The sequence below is a fragment of the Salvelinus namaycush genome, chromosome 11, assembly GCF_016432855.1.
Source record: "Salvelinus namaycush isolate Seneca chromosome 11, SaNama_1.0, whole genome shotgun sequence".
Taxonomy (NCBI): Eukaryota; Metazoa; Chordata; class Actinopteri; order Salmoniformes; family Salmonidae; genus Salvelinus; species Salvelinus namaycush.
The window spans coordinates 33896782-33922122 of record NC_052317.1 but is presented as its reverse complement, the minus strand read 5'-3'; the positions used below and the strand labels follow the sequence as shown (position 1 = coordinate 33922122).

At 39.8% G+C, this 25341-nt stretch overlaps 2 protein-coding genes across 5 annotated transcripts; one reads left to right on the top strand and one right to left on the bottom strand.

The window, feature by feature from the left end:
- Window positions 1-443: 443 nt before the first annotated feature.
- Window positions 444-6568, top strand: LOC120056080 (heterogeneous nuclear ribonucleoprotein C-like). 4 transcript variants are annotated; one of them, XM_039004232.1, is made up of 9 exons: window positions 444-1526; window positions 3271-3422; window positions 4256-4521; window positions 4727-4811; window positions 4940-4990; window positions 5114-5277; window positions 5484-5597; window positions 5770-5912; window positions 6016-6568. In XM_039004232.1, the coding sequence occupies exons 2-9, from the start codon at window positions 3418-3420 to the stop codon at window positions 6112-6114; spliced, it is 927 nt and encodes a 308-aa protein (XP_038860160.1). In that variant the 5' UTR covers window positions 444-1526; window positions 3271-3417; the 3' UTR covers window positions 6115-6568. The 4 variants fall into 4 exon arrangements, 3 of the variants coding, with proteins under 3 accessions (XP_038860160.1, XP_038860162.1, XP_038860161.1); XR_005477740.1 differs by lacking the exon at window positions 444-1526 and having other exon boundaries at window positions 1596-3422; window positions 6016-6235; window positions 6383-6568; XM_039004234.1 differs by lacking the exon at window positions 3271-3422 and having other exon boundaries at window positions 536-1526.
- A 1030-nt stretch (window positions 6569-7598) lies between these two features.
- Window positions 7599-22660, bottom strand: LOC120056078 (putative ferric-chelate reductase 1). The gene is made up of 7 exons (XM_039004229.1): window positions 21590-22660; window positions 10502-10602; window positions 8821-9027; window positions 8533-8637; window positions 8304-8442; window positions 8056-8196; window positions 7599-7925 (listed from the first exon to the last, which is right to left on the bottom strand). The coding sequence occupies exons 2-7, from the start codon at window positions 10598-10600 to the stop codon at window positions 7882-7884; spliced, it is 735 nt and encodes a 244-aa protein (XP_038860157.1). The 5' UTR covers window positions 10601-10602; window positions 21590-22660; the 3' UTR covers window positions 7599-7881.
- Between the last annotated feature and the right edge of the window lie 2681 nt (window positions 22661-25341).

Below are 25341 nucleotides of genomic sequence, written 5' to 3'. Positions count from 1 at the left end.
GATTTAACAGAAGATCTCTTTGTTTCTTGGGACCTAGAACAAGCATCTCTGTTTTGTCCGAGTTTTCAGCCATCCACTTCCTTATGTCTGAAACACAGGCTTCTAGCGAGGGCAATTTTGGGGCTTCACCATGTTTCATTGAAATGTACAGCTGTGTGTCATCCGCATAGCAGTGAAAGTTAACATTATGTTTTCGAATGACATCCGCAAGAGGTCAAATATATAGTGAAAACAATAGTGGTCCTAAAACGGAACCTTGAGGAACACCGAAATGTACAGTTGATTTGTCTGAGGACAAACCATTCACAGAGACAAACTGATATCTTTCCGACAGATAAGATCTAAACCAGGCCAGAACTTGTCCGTGTAGACCAATTTGGGTTTCCAATCTCTCCAAAAGAATGTGGTGAAATAGGCTATGGCACAGCATGGAAAATATATGCCTAAGTTCTCCTCTTTTTATTACAGAACCACAATTAGTATCAGAGAGAGAGTGGTGTTGTATGTGTGTGTGTGGATCTTCATTAAATCCTTGAACTGGAACAACTGCTTCCTCGTGTTCTGAACGGACACCTTGTGGTGGTTGCTACCGGCGTAAAATCCAGCACCTATGTTTTTTCTATCCTTTTTTATTGGTCCTTCGAATTCATAAACAACCCATATTTTACACTGTCCTTTTGAGTTTTGAAGCAGTCTTTACCAGATAAAGTCATGTTAGGATATGTCAGTTATCCAGTGAGAGCATTTGTGCCGAACCCACTAAGATTTTCAGATGACTAGTTTATGGTAATGTTGCAGAAGTGTGTAGGAGGGAGATTCCGAGATGTGTGCAGGAGGGCATGGGACAAAGGAATGTGTAGTATCAGTGGAAAAACTGTGTGTCAATTGTGGGGGTGTCCTGTGCGAGAGGTTGAGATTGCCAGGGTCTGAGGCAGTGACGAGAGTAGAGGATGATGGGTCAAGGGTGAGTTGTAGGCCTAGGCCAATACAGATTGTTACAAATTTGTGCTTAAGTAAGATTCTTACTTTTGCATTCATTGCAATGGTCTGTACTGCAGAAATGTAACGTAAATCATAGAAAATAGATGTTGTGGTGGCAGCTGCAGAGAAGTACTTGGGCATATCGGAAGTTTTACTGCAGAAGAGTTACAATGTGTAGGCTGGTGTAGAATCAGTTAGGGGGAAAGTAGTGGAATGGGCTAGTGATTATTTTATTTATTAAATAGTGACATATATGTGTATGGTTAGTTGGTGGTGCAAGTTTTACCTTTTTGCATCACAAAATGTAAGGTGATTCAATACACACTACCGCACAGTAGGTGGCAGCATGCATTAACAAAATGTGCGAACGCCATTATACCGAAGAAGTAGAAGAAGTAGTCTTGGCTACCTCCCCTTTGTTGGGTGCTGCGCCATTTCGTGCAGGGTTAAAAACAGCTTATTTTAGCCGCAAGAAGACGATCGTAGTACTAGCACTAGTGACCGATTTAGCTGAAATATAAGCCATTTAAATCTTTAAGCTCCCGGTGAGTATTTTTATTCAAGGCTGTTTTAATTTTTTTCCTCTGACTTTGCAGTATCTTTGGAGTTTTCTTTTTTAACGCTATGTATTTTTCTATTTGCGCGAGCGGCTAGCTAACTCATTATGGTTCAATTTCTTAAAGCTAGGTAGATGGCAAGTTGGCCCAACAACATCCTAGCTAGCAGGATCCCATTATTTTTTAATACAGTTTTTGCAAACTGAGTTGTATAAGCCAAGCTTTTTAAGACAATAACTGCGAAGACGGCTTTCTTTGTGGACGATGACTACAAAACGGCTGCAGTTCAATGTGTTAACTTTGCTGGTTGGTTAGCATGTAAGCTAACTAGCTAACCTTGTGGATTGTATCTCTAGCGTGCTAACCTTGTTGAATTTATTGCAATTTTGGCCGTTTTTTTGTTATATCTATATTCCATGTTGCACATTTTGGCTTGTGGTGTTTTTATTTTATTTTTGTGATTAGCTGGTTTTGGAGTCCGACTGGGACAGGAACGCTATTTTTGCGGGAATGTTTTTTTTCTGCAAGAAATGTTGATTGTCCATTGTTTTTCACAACATTACGTTAGCGAATAGATTAACTTTATTTTAGGTTCATAACCGTAGAATTAATGTGACCGACGACACAAGGACATTTGCTATTTTTGTTACACTAATTAAAAGTTACTTTATGAATGATGCAGTTATGTACTTTGTCCTTGCTCAGTCTCTTTGCTAGACCCAAAAGCAATATAAAACTAGGTAGGTTTATCTAATATATATACTGTAGTCTTTGACTACTAGTTAAGTAGATGGTGAAGATTGAGGTTATTCAGGCTGCCTTGGCAAGGTGTGGGCTGGTAAAATTGTCTAGTCTTTAATGAACCTGATTTAATCAAGGTGCATCTTACACTAAACAATAGTGTTAAAGATATTAGTAAGTTTCATTCAAAAGCGATTCTAGCTACTAGCATTTACTTTGTAAGTCAGGTGGTGAATTATGAATGTTCAGAGTTGTAGTGCTGTGCCTCAGGCCCCTCCCTGCCAGAGACCCCAGTACTGATTGATTAGCTTGTTAGATGTCACTCATCATTAGGCTGCTAATAATCAAGTTTTAGTTTGGTCTGATCTCATCTGTGGAGCATGCCTAGTACACTGTCTTTTATTTTCACTTGTATCATATCTGCACACTTGAGTTCTATAAAATAAGGGAGTTGGGACATTCAACTCTGCAGTGCACAGCTCCTGCCTCCCACACACCACCCCATGCGGTACTGCTGTAGGCCCATAAGCAGCTTGAGTGTTCTTGTTGCCCCTGTGCAGAACATACACTGATTGTGAAGTCCTCAAAGCAGGCAAAGTATTACCTTTCAGTAACTATGTTCATGCAAAACAACATCCCAATGTTATTTCCCTGTGTACATCACAAATGACTACTCTTACAGTAAATCTGAAAAGGCTTGTCAGTGATTACCACATTACCTACTACGACTTATCCCTGTAATGGATGTCTGAACCGTAATAACACAATCTATCAACATTGATACATTTGCATAATGTGCAACTACAAGTACTTGAAGCATATTGTATCTCTGATTGGCTAGGCTGCTCCTAGTCTTACACATCATTTGTCCTCTATAGGATGCCAATAACCCTGTTTTTCCTCTTTGACAACTGAATTATGTACAAAACCCAACCAGGTAAGACTAATAACCCTGTACAATGTCACAGGTGTGTTCTGTCGCCCGCCTCAGTATAAATCGTGGGGTGAAGTTCTGCATTCTGAGGGTGCTGCTGGAGTTGTAGTTTATGCTGAGAGCACCCAAGACACCTGCCCGCACACACTGGCCTTGCCCTCAGTGTCAAAGAACTGACAGACGACCGCCGTGCACACAGACGCTATGGAGTGAGTGATGGTTATTTAACACCCATCGGTTGTTATTAATGCTTACTTTTTTGACACTGGTTGTATGCGGTGCCATTGAGATTCTCTCTTCAATGTCCAATTGTGCCCAACCCCCTGTGCTTAGCCTTCCACAAAATACCACGTGCCACTAATATTGAGCACCAAATTCCTCATTTGTACACATGTGCCTTTCCCTGCCCGTAGGCTTAAAGCGCTAAATAGTAGCCTGGTCCTGTTGCGTGCCATCTATTTCCTACTCTTAGACGCTTGTTAACTGTGACCCCTGCCTAGATTAGCAATTCAGGCAATATAAAACAAACCATGCTACAAAACCTGCCAAAGGTGGATTGCAACATGCATATTTCCCCCTCCACACCATTCTAATATGTCTGAACAGTCAGTGGACACTCGTGTGCATCCATTTATTCGTAAAAAATATAAATTGTATTGAGTGAGTTTTGGTTTGTCTATCAATTGAAATGTGATATGCAGCTCCTGTACAGCCACAAGTATGACGTTATGGTGTTTTTATATATTGTGATGAGTGTTGTCTTTGCTTATTCATGGTCTTGTTTACAGTAGGACCTTCTGGATTTGCATCAGACTAGATATGAGTATATGTACCACCAACACATGGACATCTGAAGGCTTTTTAAGATGCTACACAATCACAAAACATAATTGGTGGAGGTGATAGGATCTGAATAAGGTCAACAACAGTGTTCATGAGGAACATTCCCTGGCACTCGGTTATTTATATAAAAAGATGGTTGAGTAGTGTTATCTTGCAGTGACACAGTTGATAATTGTGGTTTCATCTGCCTCTCCACCAGTCGGTCCCCCACCACCAGCGCCCTGATGGCCAGCAACGTGACCAACAAGACGGACCCTCGCTCGCTCAACTCCCGGGTCTTCATCGGAAACCTCAACACGCTACTGGTCACCAAGACTGACGTGGAGGCCATCTTCAGCAAGTATGGCAAGATTGTGGGCTGTTCTGTGCACAAGGGCTTTGCCTTCGTCCAGTTCGTCAACGAGAGATGTGCCCGGGCTGCCGTAGGTGGTGAGGACGGACGCATGATCGTGGGACAGGTGCTGGGTAAGAACTAAAGCCAGCTTCTGGGGCTGGTGTGCAATGCCTCAAATTGGCCTCAGGGTTCTTTGGGTAATGAGCAAAACTGACATTTTAGGGTACAGTATCTTGCCTGCTTGGAGGATAACTGTTTTTAAAGGTGGCTCTTTGTGACTACTGAATATGGATAAAGATTGTATTTCCAAGACTGACTCTGTCCTCTCTTCCTCAGACATTAACTTGGCCGGAGAACCCAAACCCCACAGGTCAAAGACCACAAAGCGCTCTGCGGGAGACATGTACAGGTCTGATTCAATGTAAAGAACCACGTTTTTAAATACCTAATATTAAAATGTGAACATGCTGTCTTTCCTCTCCAAATCTTCCTCTTCTCCACTGCATACAATGTATCTTTTTTTGACAAGCAATTTTCTTCACCCCACAGCAGTCCCACATTTGATCTGGACTACGACTTCCAGAGAGATTACTATGACCGGTGAGTCCAGTGCTTTGTCTGTTCCCACATCCTGTTCTTTTAGCTCTAGTTAAATAAACTTAATATGCAAGAGGAATTAGAGTAAATGAAATAAAGTTGGTTCATTAATTACTCTATTCTCAGAGTGTACTCGTACCCGTCCCGCGTGCCCCCTCCTCCTCCCCCACCCCTGTCCCGAGCAGTGATCCCATCCAAGCGCCCGCGGGTCAGCATGACTGGAGGGGGTAGCCGCCGCACCAAGGCCAGTTTCTCCTCCAAGAGCAGCCAGAGAGCATCCTCAAGAACAAGTTAGTACCCAGCCCTCTGCGCTAACCACTCAACTGACATATTACTCGTAATACACTTGCAGGCTAGCAGAGTTATAGCACCCTGGTGCAGTACATGCTGTCAATGCTTATGATGAATCACGTGGCTAATGACACTTGTCAAACAGCTTCATTAGGCAGTGTGTTCAAAAAAGCTCAAACCTTTATCTCTTCCCGTTTCCTCTCAGTGAAAACAGATGACCTGCAGACCATCAAGAAGGAGCTGACGCTGATTAAACACAAAGTAGACTACCTGCTGGAGAGCCTAGGCCGCATGGAGAAGGACCACGGCAAGAAGTCAGGTAGGGTGCAGGAGGGTCACCTGAACCATGTGTTGTTCAAAGTTTAAACACATTCATGAGCTGATTTGTACTGTTTATGTATCTCCGTATTCAGCAGACTTGTATACACAGATGATGGATTTCATCTTTGACGCCATTTTATCTGTCTGGTTTGACCTGTTTCTCTGGGCAGATGGGAAAGGTACCAAGCCTGAACCTGGAGTGGTGTCCTCACTGCAGCATTCCAGCAACAAGAAGGAGGAGAGCATCAAGAGGGAGAGGGAGAACCAGGAGCTCAACGACTCTGAGGAGGAGGGGGACCTGCTAGAAGAGGAGGTGAGATGGAGGGGGAGAAATGTCATGATGCTGCAAAAGATGAAGGGTGGTGTATTTATGCTTATTGGATTGTTTGTACTCACCACGTAATCGTTGGTCTCAGGTAAAGAGTCAAGAAAGGGATGATGATGATGAAGAGGAGGAAGGAGAGCATGTGGATGGAGACGATGGTGACAGTGTCAACGGAGATGAGGACTCATAGACAGACGGATGCACACTTGTACAGACAAATACATCCACACAACTTCCAGTGGGACCTCCGACTCCTATTTTAATTCCCACACTATGAAATGTCACACACTCACCTGCCCCCACTACCACAGGTATATTTTTTCTTGGTGCAATTTCAGCCCCCTCCTATCATTGTTACACATCTAGCATTGTCCTGCAGTCAATTACATTGGAACTAGCTGTAGGTAGCGAGCAGTAATAGGTGATTTGCTGTGCTGCTGTTCCTTTTTTTTGACCAGCCGAGAGCAGAAATGGCCATTTATTCTGACCTGAGCCACAAGTGAAATCACATTGGCAATCAAGAGATGACAGGTTTGAAGAAACTTGATTTTTGGGCCCACCTGAGTATGTATCTTCCTTATATTCATGTCATTATTTTTATACTAAGTTGTACTGTAATAATAAATTGCAATTAAATACTCTGATTAATGCTTTTTATTGAATTGAGGCAGGTTTTCAGATGAAAGCATTACGTGTACTGTGGATCACCACTATCTGGAGATGTTACCCAACAGAGGGAACTTTGGTTGTCAGATGACTGAGAACAGGCCACTCATGTGCTTTATCATACTTAGACCCAACCAGCCATGTAGTAGGTACACAATTGTCATGGAAACAGCTTATCAAACCATGGTCCTCTCCTTGAAATCCAATAATATGCATCTATTGGAGACGATGGCATGTTTTTGGCTACAAAATGCCTCAACTTTGAGTATTGTATGAAATTAACCAGAGGAAGGAGGGTATAACTATTTATTAAAGGATCCACAAATACAAAATTGGCACAGTATTTACTTATCAGAATTGTGGTTGGAGTCATTAACTCATTTTTCAACCACTCCACATTTCTTGTTGACAAACTATAGTTTTGGCAAGTTGGTTAGGACATCTACATTGTGAATAACAAGTCATTTTTCAAACAGTTGTTTACATACACTAAGTTGACTGCCTTTAAACAGCTTGCAAAATTCCAGGAACTTTGTCTTTGGCTTTTGATAGGCCTTGAAGTACAACTTCAATTAGCCTATGTTCAAACTCAGTGCCTCTGCTTGACATGGGAAAATCAGCCAAGACCTCAGAAATAAAAATTGTAGACCATGTCCAATTCATCCTTTGGGAGCAATTTCCAAATGCCTGAAGGTACCACGTTCATCAGTGCAAGTATAAACATCATGGGACCGCTCAGGTAAGAGATGCGTTCTGTCTCCTAGAGATGAATGTACTTTGAGAAAAGTGCAAATCAATCCCAGAACAGCAGCAAAGACCATGTGAAGATGCTGGAGGAAACAGGTACAAAAGTATCCACAGTAAAAATGAGTCCTATGCCGCTCGCCAAGGAAGAAGCCACTGCTCCAAAAAAGCCAGACTACGGTTTGCAACTGCACATGGGGACAAAGATCGTACTTTTTGGAGAAATGTCCTCTGAAACTCCTATTACTCTGACATTTCACATTCTTAAAATAAAGTGGTGATCCTAATTGACCTAAGGCGTATTTTAAATGTATTTGGCTAAGGTGTATGTAGACTTCTGACTTCAACTGTACATTATCAACCAATTAATTCATTTTACTGTAGCATACGTACTTTCTAATTGTTCCCTTTCACACACATTTAAATTACCAAGATCCCACATTAACAGTAATTCATCTGAGATACTGAGTCAATTTTCCTTCAAATATTTAGGGTAAAAGGGTTATCTTTCCATTGGTGTTGAAGCTGGCTAACCTTCAGGTTCTCTTCAGGAAAGACGATACATCAGCACACTGAGCAGGACAATCACAGCTGAAAGGGAAGGGTGGATTGACTGGATGTTATGGACCCGACAGAACATGGGAAGCACTAGAATAGACATGGCCACAGCAGATCTATGGTTGATTAAGGGCAACTTCTAGCTCAAGCCTGACTTGCTTACCTTGCGATGCGAGTGCGCTGCTGCCTGCTGTTGTTGGGACTGCTGTTGTTGGGACTGACGTTGTTGCAACGTTGCTGGTAGGGTCAGCCAGGTTCAACGGCTTATTGGTCAAGCGTATGTTGATGTCACCAATACCCATACCTGAATAAGTAGGGATGAAGCAGAAGGCAGATGTTTAGAAGATAAAATTATTACAGTGAGAGAGGGTGTGTCTGTGCCTGGTTCCAATATCAGGTCAACACACTTACTGTTTGTGACATTTCCCACAGCGAGGAAGGTGGTGAAGGTGGTGACGTGACTGGTCCTGGTTGTTGCATTAACCGCTGGCACGCTAAATTTACACTGGATGACAGTCCCATTGACTGAGCCAGTGATGTTTTTCACAATCTGGGAACACAAAAAAAAGTGTTACATTTGCCTACAGTAAATAACCAACTTCAATAGTGTCAATTGATTTGATGATGAAAGCCTCTTCACCCTTTGTGTCAGAGAAATTGTGTTGTTGGGGTTGTTGCGCTGGGCAGAGCGGAAGAAGAAACTGCCATTTCTGTTCTGGGCACAGATAAAAACCATAGACGTTCCCTATTCATAGAAGAGAGGGAGAGCATGGGTTACAGACAATCATCATTACCTCTACTACAACAGCAATTTAATGTCCAACGAAAGGTCCCTTAATGTCTTGTCTTTGGGAAGAAGTCCAAAAAGTGATAATTATGTGGTTCTGGGTTCATCTTGTTTTTCTGGTTGTGTGTGCGCATGTGTTACCTCTGTCTCGTTGGCAGTCAGTCCTAGAGCAATGTATCCACTGGAGTCCCCAAGGAGCTCAACTAACAGGTCTACTCCATTAGGAGAAGAGGGGGCGGTGGTGACTATGGAAGCGAAGAGGCAGCTTGTTTTTCCTGTAGGATCACATTGTTCTGGGGTCTCTACACACAGCTTAATCAATCCACAGCCTGTCCGTGTGATATGCACCTGTCAAACCACACACAGCAAATCTAGTTCAAGTTATGCACACACACAAGTTAATTTCACAATCTAAATTTGTGGGCTGTTGACTCATTGACATCATACCACTTTGACTTCTAAAATCATCTGACTAACTTTGATTTGGGAGTGAACTATGACTTTAAGTTAGGAGCTGGGGCCGGATTCACAAAATTTTGTAAAGAAATTTCTTCTTAACTGCCATTTTTTCCTTAACTACAGACTTAAGAAGAAAGTTAAGCAAAGTTGCTATTCCTCAATAAAGTTATTGGAAATGTTCTTCCTAAGTTTCTTCCTAAGAAAAAAGTTAAGAAATGGGATTCTTGAAAATAATGCTTTAGGATTTCTTATTTGAAATGTACTGAACTTTAGGACAGCTAAACCCTTGTCTTGAGACGACTAGATAATTTTGTAAACATGAAAGTTTTCTTGCACCACAGATACAGCTGGCAACCGGGTATTTAAATACAGCAAGAAGACAAATTATACGTGCATTATCTAGCTAGCTAGTAATTAACAATATATTACAATATTCTATACGTTTTAAATAGCTAGCGTTATCTCGTCAATTTGCAAAGAACTTGGCTAACTTAGCTAACGTTAACGTCGTTAGCTATGTTGTTGGCTATAATGTCGGGACGCTTTGGCTAGCGAAGGTAGCTACCGAACTAACCGGTTGCGCAGTCCCTCTACCACCTTCTCCTCCAGCTGGTGCACATTAATGGTCTCTCAGCTCCCTTCTTCTTAGCAGCCGACTTGATGTCGGACCACTTCTTTTTTACGGCGTCACTGTCCTTTGCCATACCCCCGACAGCATAGACAGACTCCGCGACTCTCGCCCATCCTCTCTTTTTTTTTGTCTTTTTTTGTCTGCAGTGACCCCGCAGTTATCAAGTCTCCCCAACAGCAACCTTTTCCAGGCTGCTATTTCCTCCACCATCACTTCAAGCTCGTTTGCTGAAGTTTTTATTACGCTTTCCTTGGTTATCTATTTTTTATGTTGATGTACAGTAGCTAACGATAGTCTTGCTATAATGTGTGAAAAATAAAGTTTTTTTGTATGCGTGTATTAAGGGTTCGCGAGCCAACTAAAACATTTTTTATTCTCGAGACATAAAGCAACAAAAAAAAATGTTAGAAAATGTAAACATCAACACTATTATAGTGGGCCAAATCCTATCATTCCTGTCACATAGGATTATTTATTAGTTTCAAGCACGTCACTAATGTCAATGCCACATAAGACGATATTTACGAAGTTCTTAAGAAAGATATTTACGAAGTTTCTAAGAAAACGACGAATTCCCAAGAACATTTTGAGGAATTGCATTTACGAACTATCTTATGAACTTCTTATTTTTTGTCTTAAGCAGCTTCTTAAGTTTTTTCGTAAGTAATGTTTTGTGAATCCGGCCCCTGGTCCATAAAGTTGTTGCTGGAAAGAGTAGATTGAGAACCTTACCTCCGTATTATTGGCAAACGAGAGATGTCCGTTTCCACTAACACCTGGTGCCAGGCAGCCCATCACCATAGAGACCACAAAGAGAAGTCCTCTGTTCATTCCTACATGGGAACATGGTAAATGGTGGAGAAAATAGAACAATTGTCAGAAATATATATATATATTTTTCTTTTACATAACTTTAAAAACACTAATTGTTATCATTTATCTTTTCTGATAGAGAAATAAATTTCATATTTTAAGAAGCCATCAACCAAATATTTTAAATCTAAATGCAGAGTATTCTTAAATACAAATACAAGACTTACTTGGTCCTGTACTTAGTAAGCCTATCCTTTAGCCAATACACTGTCTCAGCAGGATTAATACTTTCTAAATTCTGTAATATGTTTTTTACTCCTTATCTACATGTTCATATGGAAGGAGGCAGGGCTTGGATTACCGGTAGAGGTGAGTTACCACACAATGGAATAATAATGTATGTACGTATGAATGCAGAAATTCAGTTCCTCATTTGCCCTGTCACATTGTGTATTTACAAGAAGGAAACTATTTAGACTAGACCAGTGGTTCTCAATCCTGGTCCTATGGACCCAAAGGGGTGGACATTATGTATTTTTCCTTAGCACTACACAACTTATTCAAATCATCAACTCATCATCAAGCTTTGGTGATTTGAATCAGCTGTGTAGTGCTAAGGCAAAGGTCAAGGTTTGAGAACCACTGGTCTAGACCAATTGTTGACAAAAGATCTGGTCTGATTGGTCAAAAGACCAATTATTGGCAAAAGATTTTGATGCAATTGGTCAAAAGACCAATTATTGGTATAAATGGTGTAAGCAGACATAGAGAACTAGTGGGCTAAATACTGATGTCAATTAAATTCTTCAACTGACCAACCCTATATTGATAGATACAGACATGCATCCTCTCCATTAGGCTTGGATGGTATAACAATGAGTTATTGTGAAATCACACACAGAAGGAAATAATCTGCGATTAAAAAATTTAAAAAACGGTCTGATAATCAAGTCAAATAAAATGTTGTTTGTCACATGTGCTAAATACAACAGGTGTTAGACATTACAGTGAAATGCTTACTTACAAGCCCTTAACTAACAATGCAGTTTTAAGAAAAATAAGAGTTAAGAAAATATTTACTACACAAACTAAAGTAAAAAGAAAGTAACACAAAATAACAATTACGAGGCTATATACAGGGGGTACCGAGTCAATGTGCGGGGCAGTGGAGGCTCCTCAGAGTAGGAAGGGGAGGACCATTCTCCTCAGTGAAATTTCATAAAAATAGTGAAACATTAAAGTTATTATTTTTTAAATATATTCATATGTCACCAAATAATTGATTAAAATACACTGTTTTGCAATGAAGATCTACAGTAATGTAAACAGCACTGTCTAGGGTAGCACCAGGGTGTAGCCAGAGGACAGCTAGCTTCTGTCCTCCTCTGGCTACATTGACTTCAATACAAAACCTAGGAGGCTCGTAGGCCTCCCCCTTCCATAGACATACATGGTAATTATGACCACTTCCGGAGGACGTCCTCCGACCAATAAGAACTTTTGCAGTATGAACTGACATGTTGTCCATCCAATCATAGAATTAGGATCAGAAAACGAACCTAGTGAGTTGTATTGGGATTGTGCCACAGAGCATTGTGGGGGTTATATGTGTTGAGAAGTTTGGTGACATTGTTGGATAGAGATTAAGAGTGAAAAGTGATAGTTGAGCATTTTTTAAATCAAATTCAAATCAAATTCGTTTTTTCAATTTACAGGAGACGATTGAAGTATATTATAAATTGTTTTCTTGGTTTTAGAACTTTATTTTTGTGTCAAGTTAGTCCAACGTATTTAAATTTGCCTTGCTAACTTCAGTAGCTAACTAGCTACCATTGTGAGCGTGCAGTTTTCTCTGCCAGAATGGCCAACGCTGCCGAAAATGTTGTGGACTTTTTGTTGAAGAACGCTTTTCATTTTCTAGAGTACACGGTGCGAGTTAAAATGGAGGGTCGACCTCTGCCTTAGATCAGTTTCATGAACAAGGATGAAAAGGTGAGGGCGTTCAATAACAACTGGTATCAAAAGTATAGGAGCCGTTCATCAAGCCGCCTGTATTGCTTGACTTGCCTGCTTTTTGGAAAGTCTAAGCTTTGTTCGAAAGGTGGGTACAGTGACCCGAAGAACATCGATCGTTCAGCAGGCAGCATATAAATGCCCACATCAGATTCAAGCTTCTGGGGAAAAGATGCATCGACCATGACGACGGTCTGCGTATTCAAACTGCGGTACACAACAAGAAGAGACAGGGATGTTCTCAAGCGGCTTATCAACACCACTGCGTTTTTGGACATTGTATTTAACTTTTATTTAACTAGGCAAGTCAGTTAAAAACAAATTCTTATTTACAACGACGGACTACCAAAGGGCCTCCTGCGGGTACGGGGGCCTGGGATTTAAAAAATAAATACAATATAAATATAGGACAAAACACACATCACAACAAGAGACGACACTACATAAAGAGATACCTAAGACAACAACATACCAAGGCAGCAACGCAGCATGACAAAACATGGTACAATCACTATTGGGCAAAGTCAACAGCACAAAGGTAGAGACAACAATACATCATACAAAGCAGCCACAACTGTCATGCAAGAATTTGCTTTCAGAGGACACTACGAGCTGGTAAGTTCCGCCGACAAGGGAAACTAGAATGAGCTTGCCAAGGTAATTGCGCGTAACAATGCTTTACTTGCCGAACATATCGAACTTTCGACTGTCTTTTCTGGGACGTCGAAATCAATTCCGAGTGATTTGATAGCTTCCATCGCATCATCCATTCAAATATTAAAAAGAAGTTGACGCAGCGCATTTTTTCGTGTGCGCTTTCCACTCCTCCGGTATTCATTTAGCAAAGATGAAAACACATAATCACTCCGAACAGACACTAGCAAACACCCATGCTATAAACGTTGCACCAGCCTAGGCTACACCTAAACATTAGAGATCTGACATGATGTATGGGATGAAAACGAGACAATTTTTCAGTCTGATCAACTGTAGGCTACTAAAATGAGCAGATGCATACAGCCTATGTTTGCTGTCCATTTGGTCAGTGTAAACTAATTGGTAACGTTATGTATTTATAGTCCATTTGTGTGTCAGGAGAAAATGTGAATGTGATCACATTTTGTTTATATTCCAAATCGGGCTGGCTAGGCTGCCAATACGTTTTCAATCCAAAATGATTAACTGGAATTATTCAATCAACATAATAGTAATGACCGATGTGAGTAAACAATTCTATAAGGCCTACAGTTGCATAGAACTGCATGATACAAACATTCATAAAGCAAGCTCAGCCCTCAGTTCTATTGTCTATCAGTTGTTTTCTCTGTGCTTGGGTAGAGGAAATCCCTTTCTTAATCTAGTCTAAATATCATTAATATGAACAAGTATAAGGTAGCTGCAGTTTGACAGGGTTTTCATCCCCCACAGGGCCAGGAGTTTTTTTAAACCATGTGACCTGATTAGGAAAAACTGTCCCCATCAAAGCCCTTATAAAACCTTTTTACAACTGATTAATCACTGTCATACCTTTTTATAGGGTTCCGAGTTTTCCTGGTTAGGTTAACAGATAAGGAAAAACTCAGGCTCCCAGGGGGTAAACATTGCCCCCCGCTCTGGGACCTATGGTGCCACCAGTCTGCTTGCAGTTGTCAGTTATAGTCAGGTATGTGGATGATCAGGGCGTTATTCAAGAATGTTTCTTGGGCTACTCTGATGTATTAAGTGGGCGAGATGCCAACTCTGTGTTTAACTTCACGGAGAAACTTGTTCAAACCTATGATGGCGCAGCTGTAATGGAATATATCTGATATTTGTATTTCCAGCTAAGTCCCCTGCTGTTCCCTGATTTAAGAGGTGATGACCAGTCCACTCTACTACCATTGTCAACTCTCTCTCCTGACATGAACTGAAGCCACGTCTCATGTGCCCGCTCATTCACTGGCACATTGCATGTTTCCTCTCCAAGCACTGTGAGTACCCCTGCACATTTTCTCTCATTACTCTATGTAGAGTCAATCACATACACACTTACATTATTACACATCAATGATTTTACTCTTTGCTTGGACTAACTCATTCTTTGGTCTAACTTTGTAGTGTGTTGTGTTATTGTTTTTTGTCTTCCCAGGCAAATCCTGCACTGAAGTCAAGCCTCTGAACACCTCAGCTCATGCCTCATACCCTCATTCAATCATTGCTTTGATCCCTTCCAAACACTGTAACTAGCCCTCTCATTCCCAATCCCCATAATATTGTACTATACATGTCTTTATTAAATGCTTTAGGTTCAAATTTTTTGAAACACACTTTGACATCTCTGTGCGTTCAGCGCCTATACCGTGGGTCTCCCATCCTCCTCAATTTTTCAAGTCACCAGCCTCCACTGGTGCAGGGGTACAGGTTAGTTGAGGTAATTGAGGTAATATGTACATGTCTGTAGGGGTAAAGTGACTGCATAAATAATAAACAGCCAGTAGCAGCAGCGTAAAAAAAAAGTGGGTGTCAATGCAAATAGTCCGGGTAGCCATTTGATTAATTGTTCAGCAGTCTTATGGCTTGGGGCTGAAGCTGTTAAGGAGCCTTTTGGACCTAGCAAATCTCCGGTGTCGCTTGCCATGCGGTAGCAGAGAGAACAGTCTGACTAGGGTGGCTGGAGCCTTTGACAATTTGTAGGGCCTTCCTCTGACACTGCCGGGTTAAGAGGTCCTGGATGGCCACACTACCCTCTGTAGCGCTTTTTGGTAGGTAGTATGCCGAGCTCTTGCCATACCAGGCGGTGATGTAACTAGTCAGGATGCTCTCGATGGTGCAGCTGTAGAAATTTTTGAGGATCTGAGGACCCATGCCAAATCTTTTTAGTTTCCCGAGGGGGAATAGGCTTTGTCGTGCTCTCTTCGCGGCTGTCTTGGTGTGTTTGGACCATTCTAGTTTGTTGGTGATGTGGACACCAAGGAACTTGAAGCTCTCGACCTGCTCCACTACCGCCCAGTCGATGTGATTTGGGGCGTGCTCAGTCCTCCTTTTCCTGTACTCCACGATCAGCTCCTTAGTCTTGGTTACGTTGAGGGATAGGTTGTTATTCTGGCACCACCCGGCCAGGTCTCTGACCTCCTCCCTATAGGCTGTCTTGTCGGTGATCAGGCCTACCACTGTGGTGCCGTCTGCAAACGTAATGATGGTGTTGGAGTCGTGCCTGGCCATGCAGTCGCGGGTGAACAGGGAGTACAGGAGGGGACTGAGCACGCACCCCTAGGGGGGTCCAGTGTTGAGGATCAGTGCGGCAGATGTGTTGCTACCTACCCTCACCACCTGGGGGAGGCCCGTCAGGAAGTCCAGGATCCAGTTGCAGAGGGAGGTGTTTAGTTCCAGGGTTATTAGCTTAGTGATGAGCTTTGAGGGCACTATGGTGTTGAACGCTGAGCTGTAGTCAATGAATAACATTCTCACATAGGTGTTCCTTTTGTTCAGGTGGGAAAGGGCAGTGTGGAGTGCAATAGAGATAGCATCATCTGTGGATCTGTTTGGGCGGTATGCAAATTGGAGTTGGTCTAGGGTTTCTGGGATAATGGTGTTGATGTGAGCCATTACCAGCCTTTAAAAGCGCTAGATGGCTACGGACGTGAGTGCTACGGGTCTGTAGTCATTTAGGCAGGTTGCCTTCGTGTTCTTGGGCACAGGGACTATGGTGGTCTGCTTGAAACATGTTGGTATTACAGACTCAATCAAGGACATGTTGAAAATGTCCGTGAAGACACCTGCCAGTTGGTCAGCACACATCCTGATCTCGACGATCAGTCAGCGTTTTCTTTTCAGAAGACTGTCTGGTTCACTTCCTTTACCTGATTTTCATATGAAATGCACACATTTAATTATTAACCTGCATATCGCGAAGCTCATTCTATTAAAAGTATAGTTTACCCAGGTCTTGGCCAATGTGAACTATAGCAAACATAGACAACACAAACAATCAAGCAGAATAATAGCTAAAAGCACTAAATGCTTCATTCTTCAAACATGGTTTTACTGGTTGTGTTCCACATTTTCTGGGTTTGATGTCAACAGTAATACCCATAGTCATGCCCATGGAAAGAGAGGAAGAGAGAAAGAAGGGACTTTTTGTCTGCATACTTGAATCAAGTCCAATTGGATTCGTTCCACCTGAGAGCATGTGATCATAACAGGGGTCATGGGACAAACAAAAAAAACACAATCAGCTCCAGTTACTGACGCAGGTTCAATTGACACACCTTCCTGGCTGTAGTTCATCATTTGTTACATGGTATCCTTTAAATTCTTTATAGGTTGCATTGTGTTTCTGGTGAAACCTACAGTATACTTCCTCCTGTTGTGAAACAGCTTCCCCTTCAACTTTTATTGGGTTCATTACCAGCAGGTTAGACTCAGGTAAAAATAACTAGACATACTCAAGTTATGCTGGACAACTTTTCTGTTCAGATGCTGATTGAAAACCAGATACAAAAACTTTATTGATTGATTGTAGCCTCTGCGGCTAATGCCTGGAGTTATCGCTATTATTACTAAGGGCTATAGCACGATAAAAGTTTAAAGACAATGTTCAGCGTTTGTGGAGACTGCATTCTTTGTAGGCCTAAACGCTGCATATGTCAACTCGATACATTTTCCTTACATTTCAATTGCGATATAGTGCGGAAGATCACCCATTGGGGAGCCAGGCTCACCCAATCAGATTGAGCAAAACGCATTTTGGGGGGGTGTTTTTACCTAAACATGCAAACACCGTCAGATAGATTTACATTTTTTTTATTTTTTTTATTGGTTTAGAATGTATTTTTTCTATATATATATATATATATATATATATATATATATATATATATATATATATATATTATTATTTTTTATTATTATAAAAAAAAAAATACTGTATTTTATTCGTAATACAAAAATCTACTTACATTGCTACATCAAACATGTCTAGCAAACCAAACACAGGTATTAACAATGCTCAAACATACAAAAAATAAAAATAAAATACAAAGAATAAACAATTTAAGTGCAATTATATTCACTCTGAAAATATCTTATTATAATGATTCATGAAGGTGTTATTCTTGTTGTTATTCACTAGGGTTAGTGTTTTAATAAGATAATTAAATTCAATCAGAAAAATTTGTAATTTTGGTATAGAATTTTGGAATTTTTGTTTGTGTATAAAGTATTTGGCAACAAGAATAAAAAAATTAACAATCATTTCAGTGGTTTTGTTATCATTGCAATAGTAACATATATATTTTATGTTAAAATTATAGGCAGTGTTCATAATGGTAAATAAGTACTTTGCAAGGTTTTCCCATAATTCGGACACAAATTTACATTAAAAGAACAAGTGAGACAGATTCTCACCTTCTTTTTCACAGAAAACGCAGATATCATCAATAGCCACAAATTTGGAAATCATAGAGTTACATGGATATATATTATGTAAAATTTTGAAGTGCACTTCCTTAACTTTGTTTGGTATACAGTATTTGTAAGGCCTTAACCATGCATTTTTTCAGACAATGTCAGGAATAAGCATGTTCCAGAAAAACTTTCCTCTCGGTGTAAGTTGGTTTTGTGAATGAAGAATTTGTCTTATATATTTATTACAACAAGATCTCAAGTAAGCCCACGCCTTTTAATCTGAGTTCTGGATAAACTTTGTGATCATTCCAAAAATTAAGATGACTTTTCATAAGTGTAGTTAGACCACTGGGAACAGCTTTGATCACAGAAATAAACTCTCTGAAAGGTATTGGAAACTCTTTCATTGTTATAAATTGTTCATATGTGAGAATATTACCCTTGTTGTCGAAAATATCTAGAACAAAGTCAATATTCCTCTCATGCCAGCTGGGGTAGAACAATGACTTATTCCTTACAGTAATGTCTGAATTATTCCACAAAAGAGCTTTATGAGGGGAAAAATTGTGCAGGAAACATATTTTCCAGGCCATTAAAGCTTGTTGGTAAAACCTAGCCAATTTAGCAGGTAATCTTTCAGGAATATAATTACATTTCAGTAAAAATCGAAGACCTCCCAATTTATTAAACACATTATTTGGAATTAAATACCATTTTGAGTCAGTATCGAGCAAACATTTTTTCAGCCAGTTTATCTTGAAAGTGTTATTTATGTCAACAAAATCCAATACGTCTAGACCGCCTTCAGCTCTTTTGTTAGAAAGGACAGATTTTTTTAGTTTGTGAGACTTATTTTTCCAGATGAAGTCAAGAAAGGTCTTATTGATCTCTTTACAAGTAGCTGGATTTACACATAACGATAATGAGGGGTACACAAAACGAGACAGTCCCTCTGCCTTAGACAGAAGTACTCTCCCAAGTATAGAAAGATCTCTTTGTAGCCAATTATTAAATATATTTTTAGTTCTCTTAATTTTAGGAGAGAAATTCAAATGTTGTCTGACTAAGTGGTTTTTTGACAGATGTATTCCTAAATATTTAACACAGTCCTTTACAGGAATATTTTCAATTTCTTTATCATCAGAGTCAAATAAACATAAGATTTCACATTTAGAAACATTCAGCATTAATCCTGATGCAATAGAAAATGCCGTTATAGCATTAAGGGCATGTGCGACCTGGTTTTTGTCTCTTAAGAAAAGAGTAGTATCATCAGCCAGTTGGGAAATTTTGATTTCTTTGTTAAAAATGGTTAAGCCATACAAATTTGCATCATTCAGAATATCTAGAGATAGAAGTTCCACAACCAAAATGAATAAAAATGGCGAAATTGGGCATCCCTGTCGTACACTTCTGTTGATACTAAATCTTTTGGAAGTATTAAGGTTCAGTAGCACAGAACTATTTATATCTTTGTAAAACAAGCAAATTACTTTAATAAAATGTTCACCAAATACAAAAAGTTTAAGAGACCTAAAGAGAAATTCATGTTCAATTGTGTCAAAGGCTTTACAGAAGTCCAGAAATAGGACAACCGCATCGGAGTCAATTGCATCTGAATAATCTATAAGGTCCAAGACTAAACGAATGTTAGAGCTTATGTGACGGCCCTTCATAAATCCTGTTTGAGTCTCATTTATAATGGTATCTATTCCTTTCTTTAATCTTTTGGCATAAACCAGAGCAATCAATTTGTAATCAACATTTAATAAAGTAATTGGTCTCCAATTGTCAATGAGAGAAGGGTCTTTATCAGGCTTCGGAATCAATGAAATAAGGCCCTGTTTCATAGTGGAGACCATTTCCCCATTTTTAATGCAATCTTGAAACATATTGAAAATCGGGTCTTCTAGCAACTCCCAAAACTGTCTATAGAATTCAACTGACAGGCCATCAGGGCCAGGTGATTTCCCTTTTTTCATTGAATTCAGAGCCTCTCTAATTTCTCCAATTGACACAGGTGAATCGCAAACTGAGTGGAAATCATCCTCAATTACAGGGACACAATTCTGAATGTGGCAAATGTAGCTTTCACAACCATCTTCCTGAAATTGAGAGCTGTGAAGGTTTTCATAAAAGGAATTGACAAATGATGATATTGTAATGGGATCTTTGCATAAAACATCGTTAATTTTGAGTGCAGTTATAGATTTTCTTTTGTAGTTTCTCTTTTCAAGTGCAAAAAAGTAACTAGTGTTTCTTTCCCCCTCTTCAATCCATTTTGCTCTTGACCTTACAAAGGCACCCTTTGCCAGATCTGTGTAAGTCTGTTCTAATTCTAGTTGTAAAGACCTGAACACAGACTCCTCTTCTTCAGATAGATTATCTTTCTTTAGAAAACTGTCAAGCTTGCTCATCATCTCCTTTTCTCTATGGTTCTTTAATTGCATCAGCTCTTTGGCGCGTTTAATGGCTACAACTCTGACTTTATATTTGAAAAATTCCCATCTACTTCCATGACCCAAGTCTTTTCTTGCAAAAAATATCTTTAGCTAATGATTTGATGTTTTCAATGAGATCAGTATCTTTAAGAAGTGTATTGTTTAATTTCCAATACCCTCGAGTGCCTTTTGATTTTTTAGTAGCTTGTAAATTCAGGGAAATCAAGTGATGATCAGAAAAGGGAGCCAACTGATGATCTACCATCTATAACAAATTGTAACAAAAAAGGGGAAATTAGGAATAAATCTATTCTAGATTTACGTGATATAGTTTTGTTGGTCCAGGTATAACCCTTAGCATTCGGATTGAAATAACGGCAGGCATCCTCAACACAGAGATCCTTGCATAATGTAGTAATAATGTTACTATTTTGAGGGTTTTGACTCGTTCTAGGAGGAAAACGATCAACAGATGCATCAGGTGTTTCATTAAAATCCCCTGAAATAATTAGAAAAGCCTCTGGAGTATTTGATGTTTAAATCCTGTACTTTCCTGGTAAATTGGGTAAAAGGGTTTTATTAGGAGCATGTGCGTTATGTCCGTGTACATTACAGATGATGAAAATAGCATTGTCAAGTTTAACAGTTACTATGACCCATCTGCCGTCTTGTGAAGATGTGGATTCTAGAATGTCACCTTTAAACTTGTGAATAAGTGTCAAAACACCAGCAGAATGATTTGATCCATGACTGAAATAGGCCATATCTCCCCATTGTGCTTTCCAAAATTTCAAATCACTTTCAACCGAATGAGTTTCCTGAAGAAGGACAAAATCTGCATTACCAGTATAAAAATAAAGCTTTCCTTTTTGTAGGATTTCTCAAACCCCTAGCATTCAGACTAACGATATTGAGTGAATTGAAAACGAACTCCTGCATTTAAAAAAATAAACACAAATTAGATAACAAGTATTAATATGAACAATAAAACAAACGGTGAACCTTGAGAGGATTACTCGACGGAAAACTACGCTCAGTTTAGGTAGCGGTGGTTAACAGAATAACAAATATATTTACTTCCTTTTCTTTGGCAAGTGTTCATCGGTTGTAGTTCGAACGGTACATGTATTATTGGCAGTACATTAACTGTATTAATGGTAGTACTCACAGTTCCAATTTGGTTCATGTCAACAGAGTTACCCAGTAATCATTCTTCCTTCGATAAAAGCGTGTGGGCCCTTGAACCCCGCCTTCTTTCCTTCTTGTCGCGCCTTCTGTATCAGCGGCCACAGTTTCTCTCTGGCAGCCTGATCCTGCGGTATCAGAGCTTCTTTGATGCGGAGTTTCTTCTCGTCCAGAAACTTGTTCCCCTTGGCCATTTTCCATATGATGTCCCTGTAATGGCGCATAGTTAAGCGCAAGATGATATTACAAGGGGGTCCATCAGATCTTCGTTTCCCAAGTCGATGTACCACATCAATCACGTCTCTTAGCCTCTTTGGTGCATGGTGCCACTTTCCCCAGGATATTAATAACTACTTCTCTAATATACTCTCCCTCTACCTCTTTTACACCTTGGATTTTCAGATTCCACCTGCGAGAGTACCTTTGAAGTTCAGCTACATTCTCACACAGCTCATTATTTTTGGATTGCATTTTCTTCAGCTCATTCTCTAGGAACGTTATATTTTCCTTGTTCTCGCTCACAATTTTGTGTAGTTGATTGACAGTTTCTGACAAATTATCTATCTTCTTTGATGTTTCTTCTGTAGCCCGCTCTATGATGGACACTTTGGAGAGCGTGGCGTCTTGTTTAGTAGACAGGGACTGGATTGCAGAGAAAAGTTCCGACATGGAAATGTCGTCTTTTACTTTTTTCACCGGAGGATTTTTACTTGGGGTCTGAGGTAAAGAGGTTGCAAGGATTTCATCCTGGTCAGTTTTGTTCTTTCTCTTGTTAGAGATCGCGGCTTCTTGTGTATCCATGCTGCTCTGGTCCTCGTTGTGGCTAGCTAGCATGTTAGCCGTCTTCTGTAAGACTTGGATATTTCGTCTACTTTTGTCTTTCTGTCGTGTTCTTCCCATTCAACTTGACAAAAACTAACTCCAAACTTATCCCATGTCCATAAAAAAAGTTATAGTTAGTTCCTTTCAATATTAATAGCCAATATTTGACTGTTAACCACCTAACCCTCAATATTGCTTTGAAGAGCGCGAAAACACTCCCTCTCACAGCGACGCCATCTTGGCCTTCTCCGTAAAATAGAATTAATAGCAAGCAGGACACTGGAATGACGTGCAGATGAACTGGAATAACATTCACTCTCATGGGATGGATGGCCAAAAAATAACTAATTGAAAGCCACACCCCCAATAAACCACAAAAATTATCGCATTGAGGCATACAGTGAACTCCAAAAGTAATGGTATGACACATTGGTTAATTTGTCTCTTTACTCCAGCGTTTTGGATTTGAAATTATACAATGATGAGGTTAAAGTGCTGACTGCTTTAATTTGAGGGTATTTTCATCCATATGGTCTGGTGGCCCTAAGCGACCGCTGATGTTGCATATACCTGGAAACGGCCCTGCAAACAATACAGCTCATAATCCAGTGCCTGTATCAGTCAACAAACATAGCGCCTTCAGAAAGTATTCACACCCCTTGACTTTTTACTAATTCTGTTATGTTCCAAAGTGGGATTAAAATTGTCATTTTTTTGTCAACGACCCACACACAATACTCTGTAATGTCAAAGTGAAAGAAGTATTCTATGTTTTAATTTTTTTAGTAATGAAAAATAAAACATAAATATATCTTGATTAGATAAGTATTCAACCCCTTGAGTGAATACATGTTAGCATCACCTTTGGCAACAATTACAGCTGTGAGGGTTTTTGTGTAAATCTTTAAGAGCTTTTCATACCTGAATATTTATTTAAAAAATTATATTCTTAAAAAAATTCTTCCAAGTTCTTTCAAGTCGATTGAAGTCAAAACTGTAACTAGACCACTCAGGAACATTCAATGTCGTCTTGGTAAGCAACTCCAGTGTATACTCCTGGGGGCTGGTCCAACTCAAAGTTTCACAAAAAAAAAAAATCCTCCCCATGTACTGTAAGATAATTCTTTGAGGGGGAGGATGTTCAATTTAACTCAAATTAATATTTACGATCACAAATAACGATAACTGTATCAACCCTGTGTTTATAAACGTAGATATCTACTTTGCATTTTGTGGCACAGGGCACCTTTTTACTGAAGAAGGTTTTTTAAAATGATTTGATTTTGTTTTGTTTTTGTGTACTGTTGTGTATATTAAGTATATTCATGTGTATATGGATGTGACGTTTTAATGTGTTTATTGTATTTTGATCTGTGTTGTGTTATACAGGGCTCATCTGAAAAAGAGACCTCTAGTACTACAACTCTGTCTCCCTCAAGTGGTAAGAACATGGCTGTATCTGCTTCAGTTTTAAGCCGTATACTAAAGTACAGCGAGCATTTTTAGATCATTTCAGTGTGGCAAAACAAATGATGTTAGAAGTTAGCTAAAAAATCAGAAACCAACACCTCAAAAAACATAAACCTATGTTTATGGAATTTACATTTTTGTAATTTAGCAGACACTCTTATCCAGAGTGACTTACAGGAGCAATTAGGGTTAAGTGCTTTGCTCAAGGGCACATCGACAGATTTTTCACCTAGTCAGCTCGGAGATTCGAATCAGAGACCTTTTGATTGCCGGGCCAATACTCTTAACCTCTATGCTACCTGCTGCCCACATGTGAATGTGAGCCATGTATCAGTAACCATTGAATAAAGACCAAATTTAGGAGTTCAATGGCAAAAACATTACTATAAACACACCAAAAGTATTTTCAGGCCAGCATTCAAATTGTGCAAAAAACACCTGAGTTAGCGACACACTCATCTCTGACATGGGAAAAGTGGTCATGGCAAACATTGAAACAGAGAAAGAAAACCCTGAGGGTATTCACATGAGCAGCAAGCATTGTTCTTTTAAGTGATTTGAGTCAGTATGAATCCGCTACCAGCTTTCGGACAGAGATATATTTTAATACAACAATCTCTACAATGACCTTGTTTAAAAAATCACTTTAAAAAAAGTTTAATGACAAATGTGTATAAAAGACACCAATTTGAAGTTCCATTGCTCTAGTTTCAAAGAAGGAGCCAATACTAGTATAAGGGATTTGCGTCAATTCAACCTGGTATCAGGACAAAATGTGATTCAGAGTCACCGAATATACTTTAAGTATTTTTATTAAACTCAAGCGATAAATGGTAAATGCAATTTTCGTATATACGAGTTCTCTGTATCACCTCGCAGGGCAGAACAGGGAACTGGCAGGATGTAAGTAAACAGCTGTTCTTATACGGTGACAGACGTAGTTCCAACCCGTCTGTTGGCCTGTCACAGTAGAGGCTGAGCGTGGTTTAAACTCTGCTCAGCCTATCGCCGGCGCTCAGGCTAGTCCCAGCCTCTTGGCGCTCTTTGGTGTCCCGGCGCTGTTGCTGTGTAGATTACGCTCCCTCACCCCAGAGACTGAGGTCAGACAGCTCTGCAACATTGTCTGAGCTATTTGCACCTGCATACAAAGCACACTGTTCTCGCTCAAGGCTAACCATAGCTTCCCAGCACACTTATCTGGGGCTAACTGTTACTTCCAGCACACACACACAGACACCCAGGCGCCCAGGCTAACAGTTGCTAATATTATATCACATGTGATATAGCATTGGGTTATAGTGCAATAAACACAAATCCTAACACTAGCAACACAATGACTGGCATTTGATTTGTCCCCAAATAAATTATCTAAAAACCAAACACCATGTCAATCCATTTTAGAATACTTAATCACATTTTCAGTAGTTAATAATGCATAAATTG

Bases quoted from the DNA above. Each gene is read 5' to 3' on its own strand.
- LOC120056080 (XM_039004232.1), top strand. The intron at 4,522-4,726 runs GTAAGAACTAAA...TCTCTTCCTCAG, and splicing joins GATCGTGGGACAGGTGCTGG to ACATTAACTTGGCCGGAGAA. The intron at 5,598-5,769 runs GTAGGGTGCAGG...TTCTCTGGGCAG, and splicing joins GGACCACGGCAAGAAGTCAG to ATGGGAAAGGTACCAAGCCT.
- LOC120056078 (XM_039004229.1), bottom strand. From the start codon at position 10,600: ATGAACAGAGGACTTCTCTTTGTGGTCTCTATGGTGATGGGCTGCCTG. The intron at 9,028-10,501 runs GTAAGGTTCTCA...GTGGTTTGACAG, and splicing joins CGTTTGCCAATAATACGGAG to GTGCATATCACACGGACAGG. The intron at 8,638-8,820 runs GTAACACATGCG...TTCTATGAATAG, and splicing joins TGACTGCCAACGAGACAGAG to GGAACGTCTATGGTTTTTAT.